General features: G+C 60.1%; 1 protein-coding gene across 5 annotated transcripts in view; it reads right to left on the bottom strand.

Moving 5' to 3' along the window:
* Positions 1 to 12130, bottom strand: part of LOC117653123 (protein nervous wreck) — a 27819-nt gene extending 15689 nt beyond the window's left edge. For 2 of the 5 annotated variants that reach the window (XM_034398523.1, XM_034398524.1), the window contains exon 1: positions 11843 to 12130. In XM_034398523.1, coding sequence (XP_034254414.1) covers positions 11843 to 11965 — 123 coding nt within the window. In that variant the 5' untranslated portion in view covers positions 11966 to 12130. Of the gene's footprint in view, positions 1 to 9276; positions 9426 to 11842 lie in introns of those variants that run through there. The other 3 variants (XM_034398526.1, XM_034398527.1, XM_034398525.1) reach the window with 3 other exon arrangements.

The raw sequence follows: 12130 nt of genomic DNA, 5'->3' as shown, positions 1-12130 counted from the left end.
ACGCCCTCGTTCGTTGTGCACTGGAAGAAAACACGGACGAAAATCGGAAGGAAACTACCGCCAGTTATTGAAGATAGAAAATTCACGTGGGGAGTTTCAAATTTCATCGGCGAACGACAGGTGCGAACTTCCGTACTACGGGCCTCCGCCGTCTAAAAGAAGGGCCAAATCCCGGCGAAGGCCGAGCCCAACCGCATCAATAAGTGACGACGCACTTCGCGTCCGCGTCTTGCCGGGGCGGCAGAGCCGAGGCAGAGCCGACAGGGCCAAAGCCAAAACCCTGCGCAGCCCTGCGCAGCCCTGCGCGGATCGTTCGGTTCCGTGATGCCGTGACGTCACACGCACGTGTGTGTGTGTGTGTGTGTGTGTGTGTGTGTGTGTGTGTGTGTGTGTCAGTGTGTCTCTGTGTGTCTGTTTATTTATTGGCCAATGTCGCGAGAATGGCGTGCCATTAAGGTGGAACCATAGTTCACGAGGTGACGTCATCTTTCGCGGGCATTCCATCGGTTTAAATCGACGCTATTTCATGAAAGGCCGCGGTTTGTTGGCGCCTCTCGCAGAGTACTAGCTCCCCGCAGAGCGGCGTGGTGGTGAGGGCGCCGCTTGCACCGCTTGCGCCCCAAACGAGGGCCAAATGGGGCTCCATGCTCGTTGCAGGAGGCAGACCGCGTGGTTAGCAGTTTCAAGCCTCCCCCGGCCCGGGGGAAGGGGGGCGGTTGGTTTTGTTTGCTTTTTTGATCGCGCAGTCTTTGCTTTGCAGGCCGGAGGGAGAGTTGTTGTCGGGAGAGACGAAGAGTCCCCCGCCGGCTCTCCCCCGCCGGCGGCCCGGCCTGGGGGCCTGGCGGCCTGCTCCTTGACGGGTCCCCCGACGAGCCGCCGGGCCCGGACTAGCCCGGACTAGCTCGGACGGGCCCCATGCACTTCCGCGCAGACTTTCTTGCAAGCGTTTGCCTTGGCTCGGACTGTACCCCATCCACTGACTCCAGGCCAAGGGACGGCGAAGGGGGCGGCGCGGGGGCGGCGCGGGGGGCGGGAAACGCCTATCGACCGACACACTCAGAGCGGCATGGCCTGGCTTGGCCGCCCCTCGCCCCCGCCCCCGCCCCGCGCCCCCACGCCTAGGCCGGGGGCGCAGCGGAGTGGAGTGCCCTACTAGATCGGTCTCGTTTCGTGTCCCGCAACGCGCGCACCGCGGGGATGGATAGGTACTAAGTACAGTCTTGCAGTGTGGGAGGAAGGGCTGCCCTGCCTCCGACGGCAGCCAGTTCGGCACCGCTACCCCTCCCCCCTCCCCGCCTTCCCGCAGCGACAGGCTGACGGGCAGACGAGCGCTGCTTTTCGGCGCGAGTCTTTTCTGCGCAGACTTGAGGTCCAAATCGGTTAACGACGCCGACATGGCCCGCAAGCAAATAGGCACGAGGTCGAGGCTGCTCGAAACGGAGCGAGGAGTGAGAGAGCGAGAAGAGGCCGACGTAGACATCAGGGTCGTCACGGTGAACGGTCCGAGGCAGCGCGCTGCAACCACCAACTTGTTGTGTGTGTGCGTGTGTGCGTGTTTGTTGTGAGGTGAGGGTCGTGTTGGGGCGCCCCGGAGAGCACTGCCACCTCGCCGCCGCGCTACAGTACTCGGCCGAGGTGCGGTACGGCTACGGCACTCGGCGGAGCCACAGATCTGTAGGCAGAGCAAAGTCGGGGAGCAAGCCCGAAGGTAAACAGCCGCGAGGCGCGCGGCGCGGGGCGGGGCGCGGGGCCTCATTCTTCATCATCGCTCACCACGGCTCGCTGCGGCCCTGTTCAGTGTTCACAGACAGGATCCAGGACGCGGCAGGACCGCGGGGCACAAACCCCACATCGCACCAGCTAATCTCGAAGCGTTATAGACGTCGGTGGTTCTCTTCGGTTCTCAGTTTTTAAGAGTGTATACCAGCGGTTCCCAACCTTTTTCGGTTCGCGACCCCAAATTTGTAGCCAAAACTTTTCGCGACCCCCAGAAAAAATTGCGCGACCCCACGCGACCCCTCCTTTAGCATGCCTTTGTTACGGAGTGCGATTATCTGCCTAAGTTTGGGAGCAGTATTGCCGCAAAGTTGATCAAAACGGTCACAAATGTCTGAAAAATCGTGTTTCGGGCCGACTTTAAGCATCCACTGCGTCTGATCCGAGGCGGTAAATCGTCCTCCCTCAACGGGCAATTGGTCTTTAGACCAATTTTTGCCACAAAGTTGATCGAAACACGATTTTTCAGACATTTGTGACCGCTTTGATCAACTTTGCGGCAAAACTGCTCCCAAACTAAGGCAGATAATCGCACTCCGTAACAAAGGCATGCTAGAGGAAGGTCTAAAGACCAATTGCCCGTTGAGGGAGGACGATTTACCGCCTCGGATCAGACGCAGTGGATGCTTAAAGTCGGCCCAAAACACGATTTTTCACAGACATTTGTGACCGTTTAGACCAACTTTGCGGCAGTACTGCTTCCAAACTGAGGCAGATAATCGCACTCCGTAACAAAGGCATGCAAAAGGAAGGTCCAAAGACCAATTGCCCGTTGAGGGAGGACGATTTACCGCCTCGGATCAGACGCAGTGGATGCTTAAAGTCGGCCCAAAACACGATTTTTTACAGACATTTGTGACCGTTTTGATCAACTTTGCGGCATTTAAGCAGCCAGTGCTCGGCGTGTGGGCCAGCCGGGCAACCGCCGCGACCCCAGGCGACCCCAGCCACCTCGCCACGACCCCTCGAAATTTTTTCGCGACCCCATTTGGGGTCGCGACCCCTAGGTTGGGAACCGCTGGTGTATACCCATCTCATGGCATACTCCCTCGGGTCATGAGTTCGATTCGAGTTGGTTTTCAGTAATGTAGAGCTGCAAGCGTGCCCAGGGTAAAGTCCGCCGAAACTAATCTTCTAGTTCGGCGGGGCGGAGTGGGGCGGGGCGGGGCGGGGCGGGCAGCGGATTCAAACCATTCAAACTCGGACCGCGCTGCCGCCGTGGGGCCGTGGGGCCGCGGGGGCACACCGTGGGGGCGCGCCGCGGCGCCGCGCGCATTGTTTGCTTTCTTCCTGAATGGATCGGAGCCTCCAGCCTCCATATTGATTCATTTGCATCTAAAAAGGAAGGAGAGGAAAAAAATAATAACCCAGACTACTGCAGCGCAACGCCGGGGAGGCTGGCTTCAGTCTGCGAATCTGCAATGCAAAAGCGCCGGCATCACCTGGAATGGCGCTGCGAAAAAAAAGGGGGGGGGCACCAAGGAGGGCACCACGGAACACGCACACCAAGCCGCGGACCAACAAACTGTACTTTTAACAAAGCAATAAGTTACGTTCAATTTACGGTCAATTTAAAAGGTACCGAGTCGCACTCTCAGACGATTGGCTGTGGGTCGAAATCTAGTTTTGTCTCTGAGCGAAGAATTACAAGATTTTACGGGGGGGGCAGGGGAAAAGATCCAAATACAAGGGGTACCCAACTCAAGATAATCATTGCACGTCTAGTTGGTAATCAGTGAAATAATCAACATCATCCAATGAAATGACAATCATACTTTCGGGGATTCAATCACTTTTAACCATTTTTGCGAGACCACTGCTCCCAAACTATCAGCGGTCAAAGCCTTCCCGAGGCGGGGCATGAAAGAGTAGGCCCTTCAGAATAGTAAGGCGTCGAGGGAGGCCTTTGACCGCAACTAAATTGGACGCAGTGACCGCTCAAAGTCAGCAAAAACGGTGATTTTCTGAAATTCATTCACATTTTGACCATTTTTGCGAGACCACTGCTCCCAAACTATCAGCGGTCAAAGCCTTCCCGAGGCGGGGCATGAAAGAGTAGGCCCTTCAGAATAGTAAGGCGTCGAGGGAGGCCTTTGACCGCAACTAAATTGGACGCAGTGACCGCTCAAAGTCAGCAAAAACGGTGATTTTCTGAAATTCATTCACATTTTGACCATTTTTGCGAGACCACTGCTCCCAAACTATCAGCGGTCAAAGCCTTCCCGAGGCGGGGCATGAAAGAGTAGGCCCTTCAGAATAGTAAGGCGTCGAGGGAGGCCTTTGACCGCAACTAAATTGGACGCAGTGACCGCTCAAAGTCAGCAAAAACGGTGATTTTCTGAAATTCATTCACATTTTGACCATTTTTGCGAGACCACTGCTCCCAAAATATCAGCGGTCAAAGCCTTCCCGAGGCGGGGCATGAAAGAGTAGGCCCTTCAGAATAGTAAGGCGTCGAGGGAGGCCTTTGACCGCAACTAAATTGGACGCAGTGACCGCTCAAAGTCAGCAAAAACGGTGATTTTCTGAAATTCATTCACATTTTGACCATTTTTGCGAGACCACTGCTCCCAAACTATCAGCGGTCAAAGCCTTCCCGAGGCGGGGCATGAAAGAGTAGGCCCTTCAGAATAGTAAGGCGTCGAGGGAGGCCTTTGACCGCAACTAAATTGGACGCAGTGACCGCTCAAAGTCAGCAAAAACGGTGATTTTCTGAAATTCATTCACATTTTGACCATTTTTGCGAGACCACTGCTCCCAAACTATCAGCGGTCAAAGCCTTCCCGAGGCGGGGCATGAAAGAGTAGGCCCTTCAGAATAGTAAGGCGTCGAGGGAGGCCTTTGACCGCAACTAAATTGGACGCAGTGACCGCTCAAAGTCAGCAAAAACGGTGATTTTCTGAAATTCATTCACATTTTGACCATTTTTGCGAGACCACTGCTCCCAAACTATCAGCGGTCAAAGCCTTCCCGAGGCGGGGCATGAAAGAGTAGGCCCTTCAGAATAGTAAGGCGTCGAGGGAGGCCTTTGACCGCAACTAAATTGGACGCAGTGACCGCTCAAAGTCAGCAAAAACGGTGATTTTCTGAAATTCATTCACATTTTGACCATTTTTGCGAGACCACTGCTCCCAAACTATCAGCGGTCAAAGCCTTCCCGAGGCGGGGCATGAAAGAGTAGGGTCTTCAGAATAGTAAGGCGTCGAGGAAGGCCCATGACCGCAACTAAATTTGACGCAGTGGCTGCCCAAAGTCACTCTGAATTTCCGACACTTTAACAGCTTTCTGAGGTCGCCGCTCAAATAATCCCCAATATTTCCCAATAATCAACATAATAACCTCCTATAATCAGTGATAAATACTAAAATAATCAAAAGAAATCACATGTAATCATACTCTAAATATAATCAGTGTACATGAAAATCTATAGTTGGTTACCCCTTGTCCAAATATGTGTTCGTGTGTGTCCGTGTATGAGTCGTGTGTGTATGTGTGTGTGCGCGCGTGGACTTTGAGCCGCTCCGGGCGGGCGGGGAAGCAGGGGAGCAAATACTCTCGGCTCGGGGAGAAGAGGATCAAGACAACGAGGGTGCGTCGTACCCATCCGAGGCGGGGCCATGTTCTGGAGGAGGCCAGGCCCTGCGCCTTGTCGCCTTGTTCGGCCTGCACATCGACCGAAGCTCCAGCAGCGCGAGCAGCGCGAGCAGGGCCTCCTGGAGGCAAACTTTGTCCAGAACACGGACAGAGCACGTCGTGCAGGGCCGCACACCACCACCACACGAGTCGAGTCAGGGCTTCAACCCAACCCGGTTCGACCTCGACCGCACCCCGAAAAATGTAATGGTGGGATCTCGTCCTCTTGTCAATGGTATCTATACTCATTCTGACAGTGAAATAATATATCTTTGCAAGAGCACAATCTAGAGACAAGATCGAACTTTTTCGGTTGCACATACTTTAAAAACAGTGTCAAATCGACTCTTTTGACTTAATCTTAGTGAAGAATTAATAGGATACTCCACTGTCATCAAAATTACTCCGAAAATCAACCAAACGATTTGACGTCACTCTTTTCTACAGTGGGCGAAAAGTGCAAATAAAAGTCCGGCGTCGTGTTTGGATGCGGCTGCGATGCGACGCGGGCGTCGTCTGGCGGCGGCAGACGTTCTTTTTTAAAGAAACTTGTTGGAGCTTTTTATTTTCCCCGGAAGTTTCTTTCGCGGGCAGCGGACCGTTCCGGACGGCAGTGAAGGTAGCGCCTGCCATCGACGGGGTAGGCCGGCCCGCCGAGCACCGCTGCGGCGCGGCGGCCCGCCTGGCAGGCTGTTCCTCGCCGCCGTCATCCTGGCCGTCACCCTGGCCGTCATCCTGGCCGTCACCCTGGCCGTCATCCTGGCCGTCATCCTGACCGTCATCCTGGCCGTCATCCGGGCCGTCATCCTGGCCGTCATCCTGGCCGTCATCCTGGCCGTTATCCTTGCCGTGCTCCGCGCGGTTACAACGACGAACTTGGTTCTCGCTTCCGGGGAGGGATCAGGGAGGGATGCAAATCAAAGAGAAGACCACGTTCACGAAGCCGACAAATTTCAGGAAAGTTTTTTTTTTTTAGATTGCGCCGCCGGAGAGAATCTTTGCACCAGTGCGTCCCGATGATTTGGAGCAGCTCTCCGCCGTCACGCAATTCCAGCTCGGCCGCAAACAAAGCGCGCTGCTCGCACAATGGCGACAGACTGTTGCAAAAAGTGGCCCTAATTCGGCCTTGAAATTCAGGCCGGCAAGCTGGTGCCCCGCGCCCCCGGCCGGCCGCGGACGTGCTTCGCCGAGGCGGCCGAAGCAGAGCCATTTGCTCTCCCGCAAGCAGCCGGGCTGGGCGAGGTCCCCGCCAGCCGCGCTGCCAGTGGCTGCCCGTGGCTGCCCGTGGCTGCCCGTGGCTGCCCGTGGCTGCCCGTGGCTGCCCGTGGCCGCCAGCCCGTTACGCCATTCGGCCATTCAGTCGAAGCCGCTCGATAGAGGACCCCGGGCTGCACACCGGCGGACCGGCGTCCTGCGCGGAAGACCCCGAGCCCCTTCGGGCCTTCGCCAGGATGTGCCAAATGCCAGATGCCACAGCCAAAAAATAATATATTTGTGGGGTGGGGGAGATTGAATCACGTACTCCGGGTCTGTCTGCCTGTCTGTCTGTCTGTCTGTCTGTCTGTCTGACTGTCTGACTGTCTGTCTGACTGTCTGTCCGTCCGTCCACCTGTCCCTGTTCGACTCCGATCGCACAGGAGCGTCACGGTTCGCGCCCACCCGCCTGAGAGAGCAGCGAGTTCCGTACCGTCGCTCCTAAAACGTGGCCGGTGCGCTGGTGTCACCGGCGGTGTCGCCCGGCCGCAGTGCCATCGGCTTTTCCCGCGTCGTATTCAAATTGGGACGATGTGTCAGTGTCGGTTACAGGCGTCGAACCGTCGAAGCGCCGAAGCGGCAGCCGAGGAGGGACGCGGCTCGCTGCGGTACGGAGGCCCGCCAGGCCAGGGCCGCCGGGCACACCGCCCCGCCAGCCAGCCAGGACCCCGAGCCCTACAATGTCAAAATTCTATGGACCGTTTCCCGTGAACTCCATTTAATTACCCAAATGGTGTGTGCGGATGCATCCCAGATTCACGAGTATTTAAAATGTACAGGACGAGCCTAAGTTGCCGGTGTTTTATCACCACTTTTCCCAACTTGTTTATTGTGAGGCAGGTTCCTTCGCAGACTTTTCACAGTACGGGCGCGGGCGGCGTCAACAAACGGCACGACCGCTCGGCGGCCGCTCGCCCCGCCCCCGCCCCGCCCCCGCCCCGCCCCCGCCCCGCCCCCGCCGCACGCGTGCTCCTCCTTCTCAATGGCCAAACGGCAAACGGCGAACGGCGCGGGGGAGAGAGAACCTGATGAAAAATTTAAGGGATTGGTGGGTTCGAGTTGGAACGGCACGCCGGCGGCCGCTCGCCGCCCGGCGGCCGGGCCGCCCGGCTGCCATGGGGCCCCGGCCGGACCACCTGTCCCGAGTCACGACCAGGGTCCAGCCAGGGTGGGTGTCCGTCGCTATCCAGAGTGACGCCACACGGCAAACGGCGACGAGCGGCGCCGGTGAAGTCCACGAGTCGGCTAGTCCACGAGTCGGCTAGTCCACGAGTCGGCTAGTCCACGAGTCGACTAGTCCACGAGTCGACTAGTCCACGAGTCGGCTAGTCCACGAGTCGGCTAGTCCACGAGTCGGCTAGTCCACGAGTCGACTAGTCCACGAGTCGACTAGTCCACGAGTCGGCTAGTCCACGAGTCGGCTAGTCCACGAGTCGGCTAGTCCACGAGTCGGCTAGTCCACGAGTCGACTAGTCCACGAGTCGGCTAGTCCACGAGTCGACTAGTCCACGAGTCGACTAGTCCACGAGTCGGCTAGTCCACGAGTCGACTAGTCCACGAGTCGACTAGTCCACGAGTCGGCTAGTCCACGAGTCGACTAGTCCACGAGTCGGCTCCGCCTCCGCCTCCAGACTGACTAGACGCTTTCTCTCTCGCACTTCCGCGGAACGCTGCACGAGTGCGAGGGAGACAGAGCGACGAAAAGGACTCTCGGAATCGGTCTGCTGTAGGGGGAGCGGCTGGCCCCGGCTGGCCTTGGGGGAGGCCGGGCTGCCCGCCGGGCTGGCCCGCCTGGGCCGGCGTAAGAAGATCTAGAGGGCCTCTAACAGCCGGCTCAGCCCGGCCGTTTCGTCACCCGGCCGTTCAGCGAGACGGCCGAGGCGTCTCGTCTCCAGCGTGACAAACTCTCTCCCGACCTCGGCGGCGGGGCGGCCTGGCCTGGCGCGGTACCGGCATCAAAGGGCTCACCCGCGGTGGCGGCGACTGGCAGTTTGATTCACGACGTTTTTCTTTTCGACGAGTCGAACCTGCTTCCTGCACACCGCCACGGCTGCTCCCCCTACACGGCCATTAACCGCGGGCAGCCAGTCCAAACGAATAGGGAAACTTTGTACCAAGATATTCTTGAATGATATTCCCAGGTATGGGGGCGGCCTCTCGCGAACCAGATGTGCACCTTTCCTTTCCCTTTTGCAAATGCTGGCGATAGTTATCTTTACGCCCCCCTCAATGGCCACGCGGCTGACTGTCACAGATCCTGGTCCAGAACGTCCAGACAGATAGATGACTGATCTGCTGGTCGGCAGACTGAAGGGACGCGTGCGTGCGGTTCCCCGCTCCCTTCTTTGGCCTACTTCCCGTTTCCGGCCAAAGAGGCGCAGACGTCGCTGCCACTGCCACTCATTCTACAGTGGGCCACTGGCGGTTCCTTTCCGGGTCCGCATTCCCGTCCCGTCCCGACCCGACCAGCGGTGCTGCGCTGCGCGATGCGAGGAAGGAAGGCACGGAAGGTGACGCGACCGCCAACGATCCGATCCGCATGCCGCGGTGTGCGCAGCGCTGCAGCATGTTGAGGTTAGGTGGCCTCGACCGCCTCGACCCCGTGAGGTTTACCTTTCTCGGCGGCGGCTGCATGGTGCCGCTGCTGGTGGGGGCCGGCGGTCCGCCCCCTACGGGCACCCGCGAAGGCACCCGCTACGGGGACCCGCTGGGCCTAGACGCAGAGGCCAAGGCTGGGCCAAGGCTGCCCCCGAGGGCCGAGGGCCCCGCCAAGAGTCCGAGCGCGCACCGCACACCGCGCCGCACTGGTCCACTGCACGCCCGACCCGACCCGACCCTCACGCTCCGCGCTACTCCGCGCCCGACGCTGCGCCCAGCCCAGCCAGCCCTGAGCCTGGACACGGGGGCAGTTCGCACAGCACTGCCGAGGCGCGAGGGGCGCGAGGCGAGCCATCCGCCACCCGCCGCCTGGCCCGGCACACCCCCACGCCCTCCGCGGCCCCAGCCACCCCACGCCGCGCCGCCCCCACCGAGCCGCCCTCGCCATGCCCCTCCATCCGACACACGGTACCTGCTGCATCACGTGGACGCGGGCATCTCCAACTGCCACTCGCTGCAAAAAATCGAAAGTGTCGTCTGCAGAGAATTCCCCTCTCGCCCCTTCCACTCCTCTTGTCCTTGCCGGACAGAACGCTTGCGCCAGCCTGCGCTCCGGCTCGGGGGGGGGCTGGTTCCTGGTGCACCCCTTGGAACCTTCCTACAGACGTCCATGAGTTCGAGGAGACGAATTGCAGTTCGGCAGCGAGCTGCAGGACACGGGCCGTTCGTTTGAGAGGGCTGCACCCTGAGGCCAACCCTCGTCGCCCTTCAGGGCTAGGCCTTCAGGCGGCTGAGGCAGGGCTGAGGCGGCACAGGGCGGTCGAACCATTCGCTGCAGTCGCAGTCGAGGCTCAAAGCTCTTTTCATTTTCCCTTTCTCGGACCTCCCGGGGGCCGCCAGGGTTTGGACTTCGAGCAAGGGGCGGTCGCGTTGCATTGCTGTACAGTTCCGCGGTCCCAATCACACATGCACACACAGCAGCCCAGTGCAGCCCGAGGTGCGCCCTCTCGAGATGGTGTTGGGAGCGCCGTGCGCGCCGCCGCTCCAAGCTCGGCCACGCCGTGTCGAGGGCGTCACGCGAGCCTCGACAATCGTGGGCAAGTCATGCCAAGCACCCCAAGCACTTGGAGCAGCGGGCTGGCTGCGGCGCTGGCGGTGCAAGTGCGTGCACGCCAGGCCGCCAGGCCGCCAGCATCCGAGGGGGCCTAAGGGGACCGGCCACGGCGGCCACCTCCCCTCTCACTTTCTGTTCCCGACGTGGCAACGCTGCGGGCAAGGGGCGCGGGCCTTCGCGGGGGCGTCCGTCGGTGGCGGGGCGGGGTTTGCAGGGGTTGGCGGGGGTTCGCAGAGACTTGGCAATGGCAGTGGTGCCCACCCGGTGGCCCGGTGGTGCCCACCCGGTGTTGCCCGCCCACCTCCGCCTTTTTCTTAGGGGTTCGTCGTGCCCTGCGCGGGCCGTGCCGCCATGCCGCCGTGCCACGCCCCGTCAGCCTCCGCGCGCCCCTCCCGCCCTCCGCCCTTGAGCCTGAGCCCCGGCAGAGTGGCGGTGCTGTTCGCCCCAAATTAGGCGGCAAATGGCGTCTGCCGGAATCGGAGCTACAGCCCCTTGGACGGCGCCGTCGTGGCCCACCCCTGCCCCCGGCCGTGGTGCATGTACGACGTGGAGGACGCCGTGACCGTGGTGAGCGTGGCGAGCGTGGTGCGGGCAGGGCCAGGTCCCGGCAGCCACGGCGTGCCCTACTGCGCAAGCGGCAAGCGGGTCAGAGAGGCACGACCACGCCATGCCACGCCATGCCACGGCACAACGCTCATATTGATTCGCGGCCGGGGTGGGGGTGGGGCGGAGGGTGGGTGGGGTGGCCTGGGGGTCTCGTCCGGGGTGGCAGGCCCTCGCAGCCCGGGCCGGGCGGGCCGGGTGGGCCGCGGAGGGGACCAAGGGGAACAGGGCCTCGCCGTCTCCCTCGCGGCCTGCGCGACGCGCGCGGCGGTGCGACGGGGACGACGTCAACGAGGCCGCCCGGAAGGGGAGAGAGTCCAAGAAAACGGCCGAACCGCCGAGGGCAGCGGAGGGCGGCGGCGGGGCTCCCCCGCCCGGCTAATGTTTCAAGGTGTCCAAGGAGGCTCCGTCTGTCCACCAACACGCCAATGAACGCATCGATGTTGATACGGAGGGGGCGTATGGGCCACGCTTCGCACCCAATCTGTTGCTACCTATGATCACGTGGATGCAGAAGTGTCACGGGGAACCAGCACCCTCATCCTCTCAAGTCATTCAGTTGTATCCGTTGAGAAGCGAGCATTCCAGTGGGTATGCAGGCCCACCCTACGCGCCCTCCTCTCCTCCCTGATGTGGTCCGACAGGACGGCGTACTTATGCGGCTGATTTGGTCGCCGGTGTGTCCGAGGGCCCCTTGTCACGCCCATCACTCGCTTCAGGAAGACTCGGCTCGGCGGTTCGAGTCCTAGCTTGCGATTTATCTCCCGTCGTTGAAGCGGCTGAGTCACCAACAGCATTTTGTTCTGTTTGCTGATCAGTATGCGTGTTGCCTCGATGTGCATCGTGAGGACCGACTCAACTCACCGCTTTGGAATCGGACTGGGTCTCATCTGGTGGAGCCAGCGACCTGGACGACCATCGTCTCTGTCTCTGGTAGGGTCCAACCCGTCCAGCCCGGCCCCCGACAGTGTGCACATCCGTGGCCATGGCCCACGCGACACCACGGTGACTGCTGACACTGTCGCCTCTGGGCCGGGCCCCGTCCGGCCCTTATCATGTCGATCAGATAAGGCGATTGCTACTACAGGTGCGGTCCCGACTCGGCAAATGCATGTTGCGCGGAGCATTTCTACGGCTATCTATCAGCATCTT

The sequence above is a fragment of the Thrips palmi genome, unplaced genomic scaffold (genome assembly GCF_012932325.1).
Source record: "Thrips palmi isolate BJ-2018 unplaced genomic scaffold, TpBJ-2018v1 HiC_scaffold_8, whole genome shotgun sequence".
In the NCBI taxonomy this organism is placed as follows: domain Eukaryota; kingdom Metazoa; phylum Arthropoda; class Insecta; order Thysanoptera; family Thripidae; genus Thrips; species Thrips palmi.
This window is presented reverse-complemented; position numbering and strand designations above follow the sequence as displayed.